This window comes from Pogoniulus pusillus, chromosome 14, assembly GCF_015220805.1.
Source record: "Pogoniulus pusillus isolate bPogPus1 chromosome 14, bPogPus1.pri, whole genome shotgun sequence".
Lineage (NCBI taxonomy): Eukaryota > Metazoa > Chordata > Aves > Piciformes > Lybiidae > Pogoniulus > Pogoniulus pusillus.
Window position 1 is genome coordinate 21,271,540 of NC_087277.1, and position 21,611 is coordinate 21,293,150.

At 42.2% G+C, this 21,611-nt stretch overlaps 1 protein-coding gene across 3 annotated transcripts; it reads right to left on the minus strand.

The window, feature by feature from the left end:
- Positions 1 to 3,057: 3,057 nt before the first annotated feature.
- On the minus strand, positions 3,058 to 20,680 carry RIPK2 (receptor interacting serine/threonine kinase 2). 3 transcript variants are annotated; one of them, XM_064153974.1, is made up of 11 exons: positions 20,431 to 20,680; positions 18,644 to 18,797; positions 17,353 to 17,508; positions 14,711 to 14,868; positions 12,079 to 12,128; positions 11,592 to 11,753; positions 6,806 to 6,891; positions 6,533 to 6,622; positions 5,845 to 5,950; positions 4,529 to 4,690; positions 3,058 to 3,665 (listed from the first exon to the last, which is right to left on the minus strand). In XM_064153974.1, exons 1-11 carry the CDS (start codon positions 20,616 to 20,618, stop codon positions 3,340 to 3,342), a joined length of 1,638 nt encoding a protein of 545 aa, XP_064010044.1. In that variant the 5' UTR covers positions 20,619 to 20,680; the 3' UTR covers positions 3,058 to 3,339. The 3 variants fall into 3 exon arrangements, with proteins under 3 accessions (XP_064010044.1, XP_064010043.1, XP_064010045.1); XM_064153973.1 differs by having other exon boundaries at positions 6,806 to 6,909; XM_064153975.1 differs by lacking the exon at positions 18,644 to 18,797 and having other exon boundaries at positions 6,806 to 6,909; positions 20,431 to 20,547.
- Between the last annotated feature and the right edge of the window lie 931 nt (positions 20,681 to 21,611).

Below are 21,611 nucleotides of genomic sequence, written 5' to 3' on the forward strand. Positions count from 1 at the left end.
ACCCTGTCTGTGGAGCAGTTATAGAGCCAGTGTAGCATACAGCACAGTATCTACTGAAACAAGAAAACAGCCAGAAAACAAAGTTTCTTGGCAGAGCAAGTTAATGAGTGCAAGAGCACTAACCTGGGATTTTTGTTTTCCATGAAGGACGAGGCCAATCATAAAGCGAAAACGTAGACTTACATACCAAAGGGCACTTGGAAGGAGCTGATCCAGCAAGTCGAGAGTCTTAAGCCACTGGAATGAGTTGAGGCACTAGGTAACAGTACTTCATCAAAAAGAGCTATCGATCCACAGAGGAAAGTGAACTAATTGAATCCAAATGCAGACACTCCTTCAATCAGCCTCAGTAATCCAAGTGGCAAACAAGCAGGAAAGTTGTATCATGTGGCACGCTCCATACCGAAACCCACAGTGACTCAAAGAAGTCATAAAACCAACTCAAATTTTCCTATCCTCAGTCAGTGCTCCTCCTATTTCTTCCTTTTAAAGTAATACATTGTAAAAGCCTGCTTTCTATGATAGACTGAGACTGGTCCTGTTATTGTTCACACAGTAATGGTTGTACTTTTCAAAGCAAGTATATGACAAGCATTTTGAATACACAGCCTGCAAGTGGTTTTATTTTTATCTATGAGGTATGCTTATTTATCCCTGAGAGTTCTTTAGGTCTGCCAGAACAGATTGCACAATTCCAGCTGCCTGCAAGCCTGTGGTTATGTGTGCTGTAATATATCAAGAAACATTTTGGCATCAGAGTAATTTTGCAGGGCTGTTGTTTTCTGCTGAGAGAACAGAGAGACTGAGAACCACATTCACTAATGGGGACTTCTGTCAACCTAAAATCTTCTTATTTTGCTAGAGAGGTGTTAACAAACTATAGCCTAAAGCCCAGAATGCAAATTTCCAAGACTGCAGAATTACTTTCACTCTGCAATTTGAACTTGAATTTGTCCATTTTCTGATTTAGGGCCCCAAACTGGTTTTTGATTGTGTGTTACAGAGGGACTCTGCCATCATGCATTTGCCCCTCTTTGAGATGGAGAACACCTTTATGTAGAGTTCATCTACCTCCCTCCTAAGCCAGCTTCAGCCTTTCAATTCAGTAGAGGCTGCATGTTGGCCAAGGAAACAGAAGATGCATTCTTGATTCATGCTTCCTGTATTACTACTGGTCCAAGTCCAATGGTCACAGGCTACTCAACATTTCCCACAGATTTACAGGCACACCACATAAATCAGCATTGAGCAACCACAGAGCATGAAAACCATTTCCTTCTTGAACATTTCTTCTGTGAACACAAAATCTAGCTCCTCTGGAAAGGAAGATTACACTGATTTGCATTTTAGCTAAGCAGGGTAGATAATGTAAGAAGTGAATGTGACTCCCTGACGTATTTTTCTTACTTAGTCCTGCAGCATTTGACTGCAGTGAGGATTCTCCTCTTCCAGCTTAATGCTCATTGCAATTCTGCCACGTGTTACAGGCACCCATAACCACATTTGCTTCTGGCACAGAAAGTGGGGTACACTTGCCTCAATAAGCCTGTGACACATTCAGGTTTCTTGCCTATGCTCCCATTACTGCTCAGAAGGTTTTTCCTGATGTGTCCTGGAAATGAGAGTACTTAATTCTTTCAAGTGTCCTCTTCCTTCTTACTGCTGCCCAGATGCATCAAGCAGTTCAGCTACACCTCTGCCAAATTCTTTGCTTCCTCCTGTAGTCCACACCTAAAACAGGCGCACTTAAATTAACTGTGATTGAAGAAACACTGCCAAACACCCTCTGCTGCAAGAGTCTAGGTGACAAAGGCCACCAATGTGTCATCTTTACTAAGATACTTACTTTCCCACAAAGTTTCACAGTTTCACAGACTGCATTGGGTTAGAAGGGATGCTTGAAGGTCATCTTGTCCAAACCTCCTGAGGTCAGCAGGAACACCTCCAACTAGATCAGGTTGCCTTGATGGGATGCCACATCAAATCTGATTTTGAAGCTGATATAGGACAGAGCATAGTGTACAGACCACGTCAAAAAACCTTTACTTAACTCCATTTACTCAAGGTAGGCTAGCAGAACATGAAGGTCCTCCACCACTAAGTGACTGAGGCTTAATCACTACTAAGCAACTAGGTGCTAAAATGAAATCTCCTAGTAAGAGTTGTAAAATATGTATAGTCCTGTGTTTCTATTTTCCCCATGTACTTGTAAAAAGGCATTTGTATACCTTTTGCCCTTTTTTTATATACATACATTTCCTCTCAGGTGGCTTTACTGGTGCCTGAACATGTTAGCACCATCCTTCAGACCAAAAGATGACAGTGAAGGTGCTGTCCAGAGAAGGTTACGGCAGGTCATAGGAGGAGAGAACCACAGACACCAGTTCCAGCCTGGCAGGGCAGCGGCAGATCTTTGTGCAGACCCAAACTACTGCTCATCATGTAAATCCTATAAAATAAAATGGAATTAATAGTTTGACCCAGTGACATGAGATGGAGAGTGTTCATGGCAGGTCACAAAGGTAAGGGAGGGACTAACTGAGGAAAGGTAGAATAGGTATTAGCTGAGCGTTCCCTAGTACAAGTTACATATGGATCTCATAATGCTATGATTTCAAGAGGGCTTTAAGTAGGTGCAACCAAATAAAGTAAGAGGCTATAGCTGCACCCTTTCTAATGCAGCCCTTCTCAGTGGAAGACAGGTGAGCAGCACAACGTCCTCCGTGTCCTTGGGCTCCTCTTTGGACAGACATTCTTCATACGCAGTGGTCTGAACCGCTTGCCCTGGCAAAGAAATGGGCAAAACGAAACAGAACAAACATGCCTGTAAAAACGCAATGCAAACTTCCTCCCACCTACTGCTCTTCTCCAGCACTCCAGCAGCAGTTACTGGCACGGGTGAAAGAGTAACATTTATTATTCACACAGCATACAAGCCTCAAAATAGAACACCTAGATATTTTTTTTTCCTCCCCCATGTGAAAGACCATATGGCGGGAGAAAATCTGAGTTGAAACGGGCATGGAGGTGAAAGTTAAGGATGTGTATAGACAGAAAATATGTAAAATGGGGAACATTTAATGTTTTTTTTTCTTTGACATGAATAAACAAAATAGTTCTATGAACCAAGTTAAAAAATGTCAAGTCTTTGGCTTTATGACTACACTCCAACTGATTAATTGATAACTCATCAAATGCAGTCTAGGTGAACTCGGTGTCATTTCTGAGGCTCTACAAAAGTGCAGTAAAGGCAAAGCAGTACATATATAAAACCACTCCAGAGAAATAAGAACAGTGTTGTAAGAAATATTCACATGGTTTTGCACAGAAAGAATAAATCTAAAGATGCAGTCTTAGAGAATTAGATGCAATGTCTGGATAAGGCTGAAGTCCTAGCTGTTTGTTGTCTTTCAACTTTTGCACTATAATTCTGGCAAATTCCTCTCCTTGGCTATCTGAGGTATCAAGCAGCTGGCGGACTTTTGATGTCCTTGTAGGTTTGGTGCTAATAAGTTCATAATCTTCTTTCATGAGTAAAAATCTTGATAGAAGGGCATCCAGTGACTGATTCAAACACGCTTCGGTCATCTGATCAATAATTTCTTCTCTTTTACTTTGGATCCATTGATGAGCTACATTCTGTTGTATGGATTCCAAAACAAAATCTGAGATTGGAGAGGATTGAAAAACGATAAAATTAGTATTGTAACTGCCTGTCACTAATTTGCAGGTGAGCAACGATTCCAGTTTCTATTTCATAAACACACATATATTTGACATCAGGATACCTGCTTATTGTGGGTGAACGGCTGGAGAGCAGCCCTGAGAAAAAGCACCTGGGGGTCTGGGTTGATGAAAAGATCAACATGAGCTGACAGTGTGCAGCCCAAACAACTCTATCCTGGGCTGCATCAAGAGAAGTGTGGCCAGCAGAGCAAGGGAGGTGATTCTCCCTCTTTACTCTGCTCTTGTCAGACCGCACCTGGAGTACTGTGAACAGTTCTGGAGCCCCCAACACAAGAAGGACATCAACTTGTTGCAGTGAGTCCACAGGAAGGCCACGAAGATGATCAGAGGGCTGGAGCACCTCTACTATGAGGACAGGCTATGAGAGCTGGGGCTCTTCAGCATGGAGAAGAGAAGGCTTCAAGGAGACCCTATAGCAGCCTTTCAGTATCTGAACAGGGCCTACAGGAAGGCTGGGGAGGGACTACTTACAAGGTCTTGTAATGACAGGACGAGGAGTAATGGGTTTAAACTGGAAGAGGGGAGATTCAAACTGCTGTTAGGAAAGGGCTCTTTACAGTGAGGGTGGTGAGACACTGGCACAGGTTGCCTAGGAAGGTTGTGGCTGCTCCCTCCGTGGAGGTGTTCAAGGCCAGGTTGGATGAGGCCTTGAGCGACCTGTTCTAGTAGGAGGTGTCCCTGCCTATGGCAGGGGGTTGGAACTAGATGATCCTTGAAGTCCCTTCCAACCTAAACCATTCTATGATTATATGACCTGAAATTAAATCAATGTTTGCTGTACCTGAAGGAACTGGTGATGCAGCATATGATGTTTCTGAAACACTTTTGTCAGAGGAGGGTAAGCAACTGTATGGATGCACAAAAGGTTTGGCACTCTGAGTTACAGAGATATTTTCATCCATGCTATAACTGCTGAGAGAGTGTAGACCCCCAGAACTTCCATCTGAAAGAAAAAAGCAGAAAAAACAAACAAACTAAGCTGTTTTACTTCTATCTTCAAATAAAACACAGTCAGCAGAGACTGTTTAGAGTAACTCCATAAAACAAGTCATAAACAACCTAAAATCACTTCAAATATGTTATTCCTTACACTCAGGTTCTGAGCATCTTTATGTCCCTTATCTTTTACCAGGGTTTAGGGATATTACTTTATTTTAAATGAATATTGAGAGAATAAACTCAGTAGACATAAATTTTTTAAAAAGCTCTGTTCAACACCATTTTTTTAGAAACCATAAGAAAAAAACCAGACCAACTCCTTGAAGAATTTGGAGAGCTAGGCAGAAGTCAGCCTGAAAACAGAGTAATTTATTTTAATCAAGTCTAGCAGGGTAATAAAGGGGAAAATACTGAAAAAAAGATTCGAGCAGAGGGAAAGCACAGGGAGACCAATTGTGACGTTGGGTAGGAAGCCAATGGAAGCTTTCTGTAGTCCATCAAAACAGCATATGACTTCAAGAAACCTTCATGTAAACATTTGCAAAGGAATAGAAAAAAAAAGGGGTTTAATCTGGTAGAAAGCTTAAAAATGTCTACTTTTAAGATTTTTTATGCAGAAAAAAAGATGATGGACATGAAAGAGCTGGATCATCTCTTCTATGAAGACAGGCTGAAAGACTGTTCAGCCTGGAAAAGAGAAGGTTCCAGGGAGACCTTACAGCTGGAGAGAACCTACAGAAAGACCTCTAGGTCACATAGTCCAACCTATCACCTAACCCTTCTAATTAACTAAACCATGGCACTCAGTGCCTCATCCAGCCTCCTTTTAAACACCTCCAGGGATAGTGACTCCACCACCTCACGGGCAGCCCATTCCAATGGGCAATCATTCTTTCCATGAAGAATTTCTTCCTAATGTCCAGCCTAAACCTGCCTGGTGCAGTTTGAGACTGTGTCCTCTTGTTTTTAAATATTCCATTTACTAAATTGATCACAGTATTCCTATTTAGCCTGGGGACTGAGCAGTAAGTTTACAAAATAGATCTCTTTTCTGACATAAACAGAGACCTGAGTATCTACCATGCAAATGCAGTGTTATGGTGAGAGTGTAAAGCTGCAATGGCAATTTAATTGACAAATAGTTAATAGTATCTCTACCTGATGAGAGGATATTGGACTTGGGAATAGACTTGAGTTTTGATATATCTGGAGAGATGCTTCGAAGAGGAAGTGCATCACACTGTATGAAGTCAGAACATGTTTCCTGAAACGATTCCAGATGTATAATGAAAATACACATTAAAGTACCAATTATTTACAGAATACTTTCCCATCACTCCCTTCTCCCTATCTTAAAAGCTCAATAGACAGCACAGTTAAAATACATAAAACTGGAAGACACCAATGTTACCCTAACTCTTGTGTTTTCCCAGAGCTGACAGTAATTTGTATAGAAGTTTATTAGTAAGAATCAAAAGAAACAGCATTAAAAATCAACATATAAAAGCAAATCTCTATGATCCTATCTAAGGAGGCTCCACAGAGGTGTAAGAGAGCAGATGACAGTCTCTTAGAAGCTGCAGACATTGTGCACTATATTCCTTCTTGAGGGACTGGCTTTCCCACACTTAGAGGACGTATCAAACGTGCTCTTTTGTCTGCTCGCTTGTTTTTCGTTATCTTAACACATTTCTTAACACTCTAGTTCAACTAATGCATTTTGTGCCTTTTCTGAGTGCACAGTAAACTGTGGAACAACTCCCCCCTTATTAAGTTAATCCCCCTTTAAAGCTCTCAGGTTCTTAAATGATACCAACATACCAAATGCATTATCTAAAATATTTACCTGTTGAGGATTCAGAGGTACATTTAGAGGTATCTGCTCCATATCTGCTTTCTTGCCACTCTTGCTGAGACACCGTGATTCATACAGTGACTGGAAGAGACATGTTTGCCTGGATTACATTTCTGCTACAAGACAAGATGACAGCTCTGTACAAGCACTATGCTGCAGCCAGATACAAGATTAGATAAATGACAAAAGAGTTTATATTTCTCTTAGCAAGCAGAAGTTACCAACTTATTTGACCATCTCCTGACTGTAACAAAAGCCACTTACCTTTGATCTCTTTAACAGAATTACTGCTTCCAGCATGGCTAATTCATCAAATGTTCGCAGGACTGGCTCAAGGTCTATCAAGCATTCTAAACAAGAAAAGAATACTTTGCTGAAGGATATAAGGTGGAAATTCAGTTTTTGTTTTGATAAAGCTACTTTCTTACAGCTTGGTTGTCATGCTAGTTGGGTTATGGTTGGACTTAATGATCTTAAAGGCCTTTCCCTACTTTAGTGATTCTATGAGAAAAGCAATTTCTTTATTGGTACGCATCATACCAGTTCCTCTGCCAAACAGAAGTTCCTTGTCCTCACCTGTTAAAAATGCATCTTTCACACCATCAAAACAAACCCTGACCTGCCCACCTCAACATTCTGTATCAAAATAGATCAGAACTATATCCAGCTGCAAGTCTTGCATTCCCAGAACAGATTGGCAGGTGTGCTGTAATTCAAGGCAGCACCCCTAGCACAGCAAAACACAGAATACATGGTGATAGTCTAGGCACTGACCTATCACATCTAGTGAATCCAAATGATAATGTCCTCATGCTCATTAAGGGCAGAAAAGTCAGAGAAGCTAAAATGATCTGCTCATCAAGCAAATGACAACCTGTGCTATGCTTCCTTGCCTTCCAGTTCTGAAAGGTTTACAAAATGAAGTATTTCAAATGTGGAGATGATTGTGTTATCAAAGTATCTCTTTGAAACTGTGGTCAAGTACAACAAAACCTTGGAGAAGGATGATGGTGTTAACTTAATTCTACTGCATTTCTGTGGACTCCACCCATCTGACAAACCCCCTTACTGTAATTCATCACACTGCACACTCATTAACATTTTTCCCCTTCTAATGTTACCACAGTCCTTCCATGTTAACTTTTTTCCCATTAATATCTTCAAGAACTATGTTCAATACTGGGTTTCTCATTTTCCTGCACCACCTAAATCAGAGTTTTGTAGGCCTAGCACTCCATTTCCACACTAAAAGCACTTAATTTTTGTTGGTAATAATAAAATGGCAGTTACATATTGCAAGCGTGTGCAGAAACATGGTGATAAGCAGTCTCTAGCCCTTCTTTATAAGGAGAACAGACAGATTAACCAAGCTTTTCTATTTACAGTTTATTTAACAAAAAGGGAGGTTATTTTAATTCCCCACCCCATGCAATGCTAAGCACAACATTTCCCAATCAGTGACCTTTACTTCCCTTAATTCTGCAACAGTTTTGTAACTTCCTCTTTCTTTTTAGGATAGTAAAGTAGGGAAGAAAGCTTTGCTCTTCTCAAAGACCATCTTACTGCAGACACGGAGCTAAGAATAAATTCAGGTAAGCTTTAGTACACATCCCTGGTTAATTATCCCTTCAGTGCAAACACAGATTTCATTGCTCTTTTGTTTTGGTTAAGTGACACAAGGAAACAGGAACACATAAGGAAATACTATTACGTGTATGCTTTTATTAAAATATACTGCCTTGCTTGGAAAAAAATAATCACAGAATTGCTTAGGTTGGACATCAAGTCCAATCATTAACCTAATGCTGCCAAATCTACCACCAAACCATCTCCCCAAGCACCACATCTACACCTCTTTAAAGTAACTCCATGGATGGTGACTCCATCACTTCCCTGGGCAGCCTGTTCCAGTGCTATACAACCATCTGGGTGAAGAAACTTTTCCTAATATCCAATCTAAACCTCCCCTGGTGCAACTTGAGGCCATTTCCTCCTGTACTATCACTTGTTAGTTGGGAGACCATCCCTCAACCTTGCTACAATCTCCTTTCCTTTCAGTTTTTGTCTTTCAGGCAGAGCTAAGACTTCGCCTTCCCTCAGCCTCCTTTTCTCCATGCTACATAACTCCAGCTTCTCTAAACACTCCTCATAAAATTTGTACTCTGGCCCCTTCACCAGCTTTGTTGCTCTCCACTGGAAGCCAGTCTAGCACCTCAATGGCCTTCTTGTAGTGAGGGCCCCAAATATGAACACAGTATGAGGTGCAGCCTCACCAGTGCCAAATACAAGGGAACAATCACTTCCCCGATCCTGCTGGCCACAGTATTTCTGATACGAGTGAGGATGCTGCTGTTGGACATCTTGGATACCTGAGCACACTGATGGCTCATATTCAGCTGGCTGCCAACCAACATCCCCAGGTCTTTTTCCAGCAGGCAGCTTTACAGCTATAATTTACAATTGTATGAGCCAGATTAATGCAAAAATAACACTTCAAAATGGTTTTAATGCAAAAATATGAACGTGTCAGAAAAGGTTATGAAATTAATTCTGGGTTGCAAATGGAACATGACGATGCTGTATGCATTTGGATGTGTCCTCCTTTTGCCTTCTGCATCATTCTGCCAGAATGATGTAAAAAAATGAAGTTATGAATATTTGCAAGCTATCTGAACAGCACCTTTCTTACACTTCCCACCTCAGAGGAAGTATGCCTATACAAGTCTCGAAAATAATGACAAAATTCTGCTCACCAAATCTGTAAAAGAAGTAACAAGATTGCAAACCTCTCTATGTGTAACACTAAGAAACCAAAACAAGCCCTAATAATAAAATTCACCAGAACCAACTAAAAAAATCCTGCTATTTCAGGTTTGAGTTGCTGCATCTTCAACCATGAAAGTGAGAAACTTAAATACAGAATGTAGGTAATTTGTACTGGAATGTGTTTGAATACTTTCAGTAATTCTCTTGTTCTGTATTTTTGCTTCTTCAAGGTGATTCAGCTTTACCTACATAATTAGGATCAAGTGTCTTAAAAAGCTAGGGAAGAAGTTTTTAAAGCATATATAACTGAAACACAGTGAGGCAGTTGCAGAAACCACAGTTAGCTTCACCAAACTGACATAGGTGAGCACAGCAATACTTGCAAGAGCAAATTTCACAGCTGAAAAGAGTTAATCAATTTCTGTTGATTTTGATGGGATTATCTTTACACAACAGCTAAACAAGAACTGAAAATTACTGCAACATTAAGCATGCTAAGGAGTGAAACCTGGACAGGCTGGAGAGTTGGATGGGGAGAAATTTAATGAAACATCACAAGAACAAGCGTAGAGTCCTGTATCTGGGAAAGAACAACCCCGTGGACCAGTATAGGTTGGGGACTGACCTGCTGGAGAGCAGCGTAGAGGAAAGGGATCTGCTGGTCTTGGTGGACAAGATGATCATGAGTCACCAATACGCCCTGGAGGTGAAGAATGCCAATGGCATCCTGGGGTTGATTAGAAGGGTTGTGGCTAGTAAGTCAAGGGAGGTTCTTCTGCTCCTCTACTCTGGCCTTGTGAGGCCATATCTAGAATAATGTGTCCAGTTCTGGGACACTCAGTTTCAGAATGACCTCATGGAACTGCTTGAAAGAATGCAGTGCCAAGCCACAGAGATGCTGAAGGGAGTGGAACATCTCCCTTGTGAGGAAAGGCTGAGGGAGCTGGGGCTCTTGAGCTTGGAGAAGACAACACTGGGAGACACTCATTAATGTTTATAAATGTAGGAAGGGAGAATGGTGCCAGGCTCTTCTTAGTGATGTCCAATAATAGGACAAGGGGCAGTGGTTGCAAGCTGAAGCATGGGAGGTTCCACGTGAACATAAGGGAAAGCTTTTCACTGTGAGGTGAAACTTTTTCAGAGAGAGGTTGTGGAGTCTCCTTCCTGGAGACATTCAAAACCTGCCTGGATGCATTCCTGTGCAACCTACTCTAGGTGATCCTGCTCTGGCAGGGAGGTTGGACTAGATGATCTTTGAAGGTCCCTTCCAAGCCCTAACAATCTGTCATTCTGCTGGGGATAGATAAGGACTTGAAATACACCAAGTATGTGGTTAAGCACAACAAACACAGGTTTGTAAAAATCAACCCAAAACTTCCCTGGTTCATGCTATGCCACTCTGACCTCCATAAGCTTGTGCTTCAGTTTCATTTCCTACATTCTGCAACCCACTGTAAAAAAAGGATGGAAGTGTCTATATTCCTTCTGATGGACAAAAAGCTGAACAAAGGAAAGATAGAGAGTTCAGTGCTTGACTTCAACCAATTCCTGCTCAATCTGAAAGGTGGAACAATCAAAGATGAAGTCTCAGTGAAACAAGATGCAAACACAAAGTCATTATAGCTCACCCTGATGTGCAATGGCTTGCTAGTATGTTTGCTGTACATCCCATAGTACTCATTGTGTACATTGTTCACTCCAATAATAAATAAAAAAAACCCCTCAAGTGCAAGTAGGTAAACAAATATGCTGCTGTTTTCACAAGTACATTAGGATGGAAAATGCAAGACTCCAACTAACAGCTTGGTTTAATGGCACACCTGTTGCTCCACTTGTGAAAGTTTGTTTACAGAGCTGGTGGAAACAGGCAAGCATACACAACAAGACAACTCTTGACAACTTCACTGCTCTCCGCTGGCAACTGCAGAGCTTGCAGTGACAGGGTAAGGGGCGATGGTTTGAAATTGGAGCAGAATAGATTTAAGTTGGACGTAAGGAAGAAGTTATTTACAATGAGAGTAGTAAAATACTGGAACAGGCTGCCCAGGGATGTGGTTGAGGCCCCGTCTCTGAGGACATTTCAGATCAGACTTGATGTGGTCCTGGGCAGCCTGATCTGGTTAGAGTTGTCCCTGCTGACTGCAGGGGAGTTGGACAAGATGCCCTTTGACGGTCCCTTCCAACACGACGCAATCTGTGAACTATAACCTTGCTCTGTAAGGAACACGTGGAACAGAAATCTGGCAACTTAAAAACCTTTTCTCATTGTGCAAGGTAAACTCACTTGAGAACGATGGTCTTTCATCTGGGTCTTGTGCCCATCCACTTCCTATCAATCTTACAACGAGCGGTCGATGAGGAATATCCATTGATAAACTCTCTTCACTTACGTCTAGTCGCTGTCCTTGTGACACACTATACATTATCTGCAAGGGGTTTATAACTTCTGTCAAAATAGACATCATTCAGTCATTAGAAATATATGCAACATAAACAGCATACTATGGGAGGAACAGTTTGCAGACATACTATTTATAATTCATCAAAATAAGATTATTTTGGGTTTTTTTCTACAAAATAACATACTTATCATACAACAGTGTAATAAAAAATACAGAAAGAGAGTCAGGTTTGGAAAGGAGCCTCAAAATATCCTTCAGCAACAAGTTTACAAGTTGAATCCTTTCAAAGTAACCTCTAAAATTAATTCCCCAAGTTCCTAGGCCTTTATATAAAGATACAAAAAAAACTAAAGGAAGACATGACCTTACCTTCAAAAGGCTGTTTCCTTGACATCACTTCCCACATAATAATGGCATAACTGTTTAAAGTATAAAAGGTACAGATGTTGTTTTACTTAATAACACAGTGTGCTCTGCTTTACATTCTATGAAAAACATTTGGCTAAGATGATCCTGCATGCACAGGATCAGAGGGCTGACTGTAGAGGACTGAGTCAAGGCAATCCCAAGCACAAATACAGGCTGGGCATGGAGTGGCTCCAGAGCAGCCTTGAAGAGGAGGACTTGGAAGTGTCAGTTGATGAAAAACTCAGCATGAGCCATCAGTAGGTGCTTACAGTCCAAAAGGCAGAGCGTGTCCTGAGCTGCATCAAAAGCAGTGTGATCAGCAGGACAAGGGAGGTGATTCTGCCCCTCTGCTCTGCTTTCATGAGACCACATCTGGAGTGCTCTGACCAGTTCTGGTGCCCCCAGCACATTTCTGACCAGTTCTGGTACCCCCAGCTCATGAGAAACATGATGATGCTGGAGTGGGTCCAAAGAGGGCCACAAAGATGATTAGAGTGATGGAGAACTTCCCCTGTGAGGACAGGCTGAGAGTTGGGGCTGTTTAGCCTGGAGAAGCAAAGCTCCAAGAAGACCTTAGAGCAGCCTGCCAGTATTTGAAGGGGGCTACAAGAAAGCCAGGAAGACTTTTCACAAGGCTTGTATTGATAGGATGAGAGGGAATGGATTGAAGCTTGAGGGCAGATTTAGTCTGGAGATTAGGAAGGAATTCTTTATAATGAGGCTGGTGAGGTGAGACACTGGAGCAGGTTGCCCCGGTTGCATACAGGTAACATGTAACTGCATCTAAGCATTATATCATCTAATAGATACCAATCAGAAGAATCAAAAAAAAAAGTAAGAATGAAATAACCAATTCTTAAAATCTCATTTTATTATTCATCAACTTTAAAAATGATTCAAGCAACTCCTAACAAAAGCAGTCCTGTTAGAAAACCTTCTTTTGCTTCATTCCTGAGAAATACATGCAGGCTGATTTATTCTGGCACAGCACATTTTTCCTCTTGTAAAAGTTAATGCTGCTTGACTGTTGTTATGAAAGATTTGTTTCTTTAAAGAAGATCCTTCCTCTCAAATTATCTTCAATATCTCACCAGCATTCAGCTGTATCTGCTGTGGTCAATTAATCAGACATCAGACTTCCATTCAATTTGGAATGTCTCTAAGGTTAGAGAATTCTACAACACTGCAGGAGACCACTTACTGCTGATTTTGCTTTATACTATTCATGATTTTGTTTATTTCTGTTTCTTAGCATCTTTTTCTGATCCTGAGCACAGATCTTCCCATGTGACCTTTCTGGTGGTGATTTCCTTCACTGTCTCTCCACCTTCCTGTTTTCCTGCCTTGAATAGCCACCTCTCTTTACAATATTGCCTCTTGTTCCTTTTCTTTCTTCTCAAACAATCTCTTTCCTTCTTAGTCTCTCAGTTTTCTGAACTCTTCTACTTAGGTTTTGTCTCTTATTTTCTCCCACATTATTGTTATTCGTCCACACTCAATTTTTTTCTCTACCAAGCATGTTTTTTCTTATGTCCACTCACTCATTAAACCACCATCCACATTTTCAACCCCTCTAAATCAGAAGCCAGAGGAGGTAACATCACACTGCTGCTTGTTTTCAATGTACCACTACTCCTTTTCAATGTCTTCCTAGTCCAGGTTTTGTCATCAAAGAGTGAGGAAAGCAGGTACGCTCCCCTCTTTTTCTTTGGACAGGAATGTCATGAACCTTCTTGTACACTTGATGGGTAAGGGATAATTAAGAGAAACGGTGGTCTCCCTGGAAGTCAATAAGACCCCTTGAGACTGATTCAACTCTTACCAAATAAAACCCTGTCAAAGACAGTTGAAGGTAAAAGTGAAAGAACAAAATTGGGATGGATTGTGTCACAGTGATAAGCCCTGCTTCGTGCCTCCTCAATCTCCATTTACTTAGGACGATTCCCTCAACAATCTCTCCAGCAATCTTTGAGCTCTCCAAACCTCAGATTAGCTAACTCTAATATCCCAAGAACAATGGCTGTTTTGTTGCATGGGTCACCACCACTCCACTCCTTCCTGTTCTACTACTTGTAGTACTCAGACCTGACTGATGCAAATCTATCTGAACTTTTTATAAAGTCAACTATCCCCTAAGGAGACCTCTCTAAACACTTCCTCTAACCCCATCACGTCTCTTTTAACCCTAACACCTTCCAAAAAAAACCCCATTTTCTTCTTTCCCCCAAGCACATTCTGCAAATTGTGTTGATGTGCACAAACTACAAAGGTGTAAGCACTGTGATAATGGTGCAAACAGTTTCTCCCCTCCCTACATTGTGGCTATGTGTCATACTCATTTATAGAAACCAGACTCTTCTGTTTGTCTAGTTTTAGCTGAATTTCTGGAGCATTACACTCATCACAGTGTTTTCTAAAGAAATAGGTGATCAAATCTAGCTACCCTCAGTTCTATTTTGCCCTGACTGATTTTCCTTATACACTTACCACACTAAAAACTAATATAAGTTGTTGAGAATATAGTCAAGTCTGAGTTCAGTAAATGAAACCTGAGTTCAGATTGTAAAGTCAGCTTGAGAACAACAAAAGTTACCTGTAGATATCATGTTTTACACTGGCACGGGTTTTCTGACTGGGATTGTAATCTTCAGGTGGCATGTAGATAATTGTCCCTCCTTCTGGTAAAGAAGTTTCGCTTCGTGATTGCGACATGGATATGACACGCCACTTTGACATGCCAAAATCTGCAATCTGAAAAGGACAAATCAGTTGCTCTGAGAAGAAAAACTGGATTTATCTGCTGGCTGTTGTCAGAAATTTCTGAAACGAGTCACTGAAAGTCCTCAACCTGAGGCACAAAAAACATGTGGTTGTCCTAGCAACAGGAAACACCAGCCCCAACTCAGGAAGCATTCCCAGGTCATGACTCATGCTATTCCTATAGCACTGCCCTATCCTGTCCTGCTTTTAAGGAAGGAGTCACGGACCTTATGGATGGGAAATCTGCTGTGGAAGTCTATTCCCTATAAAGAAAATCACTTCCTTTGGTTAAAAAACCCTCATTGGTTGTGAAGAAAGCACAAAACTAGTATAAAATTTCCCAGGCAACCAGCAACAGAACAAGGGGACACAGTCTCAAGCTGTACCAGGGAAGGTATAGGCTGGATGTTAGGAGGAAGTTCTTCCCAGAGAGAGTGATTGGTATTGGAATGGGCTGCCCAGGGAGGTGGTGGAGTCACTGTCCCTGGAGGTGTTGAAGAAAAGACTGGATGAGGCACTTTGTGCCAGGGTCTAATTGACTGGATAGAGCTGGGTGACAGTTGTTGGACTGGATGAGCTTGGAGGTTGACTCTATGATAGTTCTACAGAACTTAGGCTGCAGGTGTCCCAAAATAGCTGCTGTCACAGAAAAATGTAGGGCACACCAGCTCACCCCTAAAACTCAGAAATACTTGAATTATTAGATTTGACATTCTCAAACTCTGTGCTGCAAATCATTCCTCCATCTTTCATTTACTGTGCGGTACAGCTACATCTTTCATTTACTGTGCGGTACAGCTACTGTGCAGTACAGCCTTTCTGCTCCTAGACATACACAAGGCAGGGAGCAAAATGTCAGACAAGGTTACAGGTAAGGAGACACACTGCCAGCAGAATATGAATACATTTGAGTGTCCAGCACATGAGGGGTAAAGGCAGGCAGCCAGCTACCAGCTCTGCAAAAGCTGGACAAGGGCAGAAGAGCAAAACCTTTTTTAACAAAGGTGCCTGTATGAGCATTGTGACAACTAAGACAACCGAAAGTAGCTTTCTGGAGAGTGTACAGTCAAAATCCACAGCAAAAATATAACTTTTCTCCTTCTACGACCCACTCTCACCAAGCCTTCCTCACTCTAACTGCATTATCTTGCTCATCCTGCAGATCTGGGGCAGCCAGAAGCACTCTATGAATGGTGTTCTATACATTTGCAATACTTCTATTTGGCATGCATAATAACATTCCTTGCATTTCCTGCCAGCTGTCCTAATTTAGAGAATCTTGCATCACCCCCAAAAAACACTTAAAACCACCCAGGACAGACTTTCACAGACTCCTTACAGGAAGTAAAGCAGGTATCAAAAAGTTAACCTCGTCCCTTCAATTATTCCAGCAAAGCAACTACTTAGATATGGTCAAGCAGAGCACCAGAACACATCAATGCTGCTAGGGATTTTTCAAAAAGAAGGATAATAAAACTACTTGGACCAGATCCTCAATCAGGTTTATCAGGAAGCTGGAGAGATGGCAACACCAGCACACCTGAGTGGGAGGAGATACGACCTGCTGAGGGTGTGAGCAGGGACAAAGCTCTGCCAGGCACCTTGTTGCTGCCAAGAAAATGTCATTGCAATGGATAAAGCAGAAATCAGCACAAGATGGTTGATTTTTGCTCAATAAACTCACAGAAAGATTAATCTGACCAGTTGATAACTGAAGCATTCACCCTTCAAGCATAAGCTAAGTGTGAAATGCCTCTTACACATATATATACTTGGAGTATACATTCTTTCATTTCAAACCCACAGAATCTTTAAGACAAAACAACACAACACAACAAATCTTACAATTATGAAAGCACCTGTCAATTTAGCCAGAAGTACTTTTAGTCTCTTTTTTCATATCAGAGCAGTGTTACTTTAGAAGGCAGAATTACAGTTTTAAACTAATATTACTTCTCTATGCACATTTGCTTGCTCTAAGGAGCTTCACAAAAGGCATCTTCCAACATGTTCAGATTTTGCAGTCACGTTTTACATGTTCTTACATTACACTAACAGAGCATGTATGTACACATTGCATGGCAACATTTTGATCTGGTCTACCGTCCTCCAGAACTAACATGTCTGAACATCTGAGACAGGAACACCCTCAGAAAGGGTCAGACATAGCTACCCTTGGAAGGCTGCCACATGAGAGTGTCACTACTATTTGGTATCAGCTACTGCAGCAGCAGGAGCAGCTTTCAAATATTTTCATATTGATTAAATCCATATTTGACCAAATCAGAGTCTTCAAAAGAAAAACTCCAAAGTTCTGTCTGCAAGGATAGGACAAAACATTTGGCATACAACTACATCTCCTCTGAGTGGCCACATTCTCACTCTTACCACGCTCCCACTCTTATTCCTTCACCATGATTAAAACGCTTTTGTTCATTCTGGATGCTACAGAACACGAGAATGAAATAACTCTACCTTGACATGAAATTCACCATCCAGCAAAATATTCTGGGTTTTCAAGTCATGGTGCAGCAATGGAGGATTCATATTGTGCAAATAGTTTACTCCCAAAGCAATTTCATAAAGAATGCGGAATCTCAGGCACCAGGGAATGTCAGGATATACATCTTTCTGCCAAGATAAAACCACAAAACCAGAATATAATCCTTTGGTTTATCTAACAGCACCACACAAAGATTTCCACAACAAGAAGAAAGCGACTTAGGGCAAGTGGTAACTTTTCAAAATATACATTACATGAACACCACAAGAGATTGTAACTGAACATTAAGACTGGCTAACTGTTAAAACAAATACATAAATGTTAATCATGCCGGGTTATGTTGCTGGCATTCACCTAGTCACCTGTAACTGCTACACATGATGTAGGATGCTTCTGCAGTACTAATTTCATTTAGAAATATCATTTCAAATTAATTCCTGTATGAAACTTGCAACCCACAGGTAACGAGCACTACACAAAGGAAAGCAAGAACTGTATCTTCAATTGACACTGGGCATGGGAAAAAAAGAAGCAGCGGTGAAACTATTAACTTTATAAATATTAAACTTTCAGAAAAAGGCAGCAAAACTCTACTGAAATCTTAAAATCTGCATTGACATGAATGCCTTTATGAAAACAAACAGCTGAGCTCTCTAAATAATGAGCTATGTATTGATCAAAGGTGCAGAAGCAGTTGCAGTGCTGTTAAAACACAAATGCAGTACAAACACTGGATGCTCAGATCAAGCTAAGGTGAGCACCTGGGAATTCATCACAGGCAAACTTATTTCTGAGAGTCAAATCTGGTAGCAATACCCCATATCCGTTCAGATTAGCAATATTTGACTCCTAGACAGTAAAAATCTTCAAACATTTATTTTTAATAAAGATTGAAATTCAGGAAAGCCACTCATTTTTTTGCATGTGCGATATTTAGATGGTCAATCATTCTAAAACTCAAGCTGAAAGAAGCATAAGTACCTCAGTTGCTAATTAGAGACAACAGAGATATTTAAAAGGATTTTATATAATAATTCAACATGAAGCCAGTTATAGGTCACAACACTAAAGGAAGAACTAAAGCCTGCTGAGTTTGGCTTTTTCAGTTATTGGATGTCTGTCTGAGCACCAAAGACTATTAGTGGCAGTAGCTGTCCTTTAATTTGAAATACTGCAATACTATACTCCTTCCCTCAAGTATGGAAATCACAAATCTAGTTGAAATAGCCAAGGATTGTATTTAAAGACTGTAAGCACACTTACCCCGTGTAAAAGCTGGTTTAATGAGCCATTTGTCATGTATTCTGTTACTATCCCCAGAAATTCAGGCTCGTTGCAAATTCCCAAAATTGGCAGAATGTAACTAAACCTGGCTTTGTGTAATATCTCTGCCTCTTTTAGAAGGTGGTTTCTATCACTTAAAGAAAACAAACAAACAAAAACCATTACCATATCAGTACTAGGAAACTGAAAGTAAATGTTGGGTTCACTATATTCTCTTAACAAAAATTATGTACCTATGTGCAGCACCATCCCCTGTCACCATTTGATTCCTACTATGCTGTTTATATAGCAAGTTACTATTACTGTTTCACTGCCTGTCTTCAAATCCTGAGTTGTCACTGAGGCTCAGTACTCGTCTCCTGCAGTGGAGATTTTAAGTCACAATTCTCCAACTCATGTAAATTTGGTGGATGTGCATCAAAATAATATAAGGTTAAGGGAATGCACTTGCATTTTTTTCAAGGAAAAGGTATGACCAACTATAGTTTCTCTTCAGATAAATTGTTCCTTCAAATTGGGCCCCTGCTTTCAGTCACCTTCTGGCAAAAAATATTCCCTGGTTGCACAGGCAGCAGAAGAGATGAGACTCATGATGCTTGGACATCTGAATTTACCTGTGTGAATGGTCTGTTACGTCCAACCACCTAACAAATGTGAATTTCAGGCATCTTTAGAAATTCAGAACTTGCATCATGAGGACTTGAGAAGTTCAAGTTTTATCTACATGTGCTTTTACCTATAAAATGACAAACTACTTGGTATGCCTTGTATCTTAAGTGTTCCTGAAAAAAATAGAGGTTTGTTGACACTGGGGATACTTGGACCACAAAAGATAATTCTAAGAAAAAAAGATTTAGACTTCATAGCAGTGATTGGTACAGGTAAAGTACCTGACTAGGATATCCAAATATAGGACCTTCACGGCACATCTAAGGCTGGTCCTCTGGATGAGAGCCAGCCTGATTCAGACGCAATCACAGGATGGGGCATGGCTCCATACAAGCCAGGGCTATGCCCAGCACATGTTAATATGGCTCTACAGCTTGCAAGTGAGAACTGGCTTGTGCCCACCAAGCTCAAGTACATGCTGAAGAGCACATATTAGTCTGGGTCCATTGCTGTAGATCTATCAAAAAAAAAAGTGGGCCATGAGATTATATGGTGAGAAGAGACAGCCTGGAGCACTAAAGCCTGCTGCTTTTACAACAGCAAAACTTTTAACTTAGACGGATGTTAAAGGGCGGGCAAGAGCTGGTCCTTATCTGCATCAGGGAAAACGGCTTGTCTTAGAGACAACTGTAAGAAAGATAAAAGCAATAAAGGCAGACTTCAAAGAAAGCACAGGACAAGAGGCACAACATCCTCTCTCCAGAAAAGACTAGGTCTAAGAAAGCTCGGGGTTTTCCCACGGGATTCAGCTGTAGCCGGGAAATGAGTTGCAACATACTAAGGTCTATTCCTGTGCCTGCAGATCACTTCGTCTCTGTCTGCTCCATATCACAAGGGCATCGAGCGATGCCTAAACTAGTACAGGCCCACAATACTACCTTAGCTGGCTGGTCACACGCCAAGTTCTGGGTTCCTGTTTGGAGAATACACTTCACCAGCATTACCCACAGACTGGGCGGCCCTGGACGGGCTGGGGGTGATAGGGGCGGCGTGGCACCCGATTCCGGCAGCCGGACTGCCTCTATCACCCCTCCCCAGCCCGCGGCCGCCCCCTCAGCGATGACCCATCCCGGTGTCCCCCTCTCCACCCTCGTCACCTGTCTAGCAGCGGCCCCTGCAGGCATTTGAGGGCCACCGGGACCCTCCAGTCGGCATGGCGGGCGGCGGACACGGTACCGTAAGCTCCACGGCTGATAAAACGCAAATCCGGGAGTTTGTTGGAAGGGATGGAGGGAAGAGCGCAGCTGATAGCAGCCGAGTGCCCTCCGTCATCCCCGGCGCTCATTCTCGCACTCCGCTGCCAAGCGCAGCACAGCGCACAGCTTTCTGCCCCTCCGCCCGCCCTTCTTCCTCCGCAGCCCGCTCCGCCTTCAGCCCGCGGAGGAGGGACTTCCCTTCGCTGTGCGAGTGGGTTCCAGCGTCCGCGGAGCTTTGTGGAGGTTCGGCTGGTTCCGTGGGCTAGCTGCGTCGGGACAATAGCCTGCTGCTGCGCGGGGAGCGAGGCGTGAAGCCAGCAGACATCCCCTGGGCTAGGGGTGGGAGGTCCCCTTTGGGAGGCGGCGAGAGATGTCATGCTTCACAGTTACAGCATGGTCGAAAGAGACCTGGCCCGCAGGGCAGGGTCACCTAGAGCAAGTTGTCAGCCACAACGTCTGTGTGGGCTTTGAAAGTTGCTAGAGAAGATTCTGCCACTTCTCCGAGCAGCCCCTTCCAGTGCTCCGCCACCCGCACAGTAATAAAGTTTTCACTTATGTTCAAGTTTAGAAGGTGTTCCAGTTTGTGCCTGCTGTCCTAGGTCCTATCACTGGGCACCAAAGAAATGAGCCCAGTCCTATCGTCTTTAGACACTGCTGCATGCCTCTCAGACCACTCTTTTCCAGGCTAAATACCCCCATCTGTCTCAGCCTGTTTCTGCTTACCGGGACTAAGCCCAGCCCGGAGTGCTGCTCATGCACCCTGTACAGGTGTATAGTCATTGCTCAGGCGACAGGAGATGGAAATTACCTCTACCCCCAGACAGCAGACACTCCCTGTCTGCTCTGAGCCTGTCCTAGGGAGATTTTTTCCAAGATAGTATAGTTTCAGAAAGGTAATTGTCACAATTCGGGGATGCTCATTCTGGAGAAGAGGAGGCTGAGGGGAGACCTCATTGCTCTCTACAACTGCCTGAAGGCATGCGGGAGTGAGGAGGGGGCAGACTCCTTGGTGGCAAGCGACAGGACTGGAGGAAATGGTTTCAAGCTGTTCCAGGGGAGGTTCAGGCTGGATGCTAGGAAAT

What these genes read in the sequence shown, in the direction of transcription:
- RIPK2 (XM_064153973.1), bottom strand. Translation starts at nt 20,618, where the DNA reads ATGAGCGCCGGGGATGACGGAGGGCACTCGGCTGCTATCAGCTGCGCT. An exon ending in CAGGGGCCGCTGCTAGACAG is followed by an intron (nt 18,798 to 20,430) that starts GTGACGAGGGTG and finishes GTTTTCTTTAAG; the next exon opens with TGATAGAAACCACCTTCTAA. An exon ending in TGAAAGACCATCGTTCTCAA is followed by an intron (nt 6,910 to 11,591) that starts GTGAGTTTACCT and finishes CCTTCAGCAAAG; the next exon opens with TATTCTTTTCTTGTTTAGAA.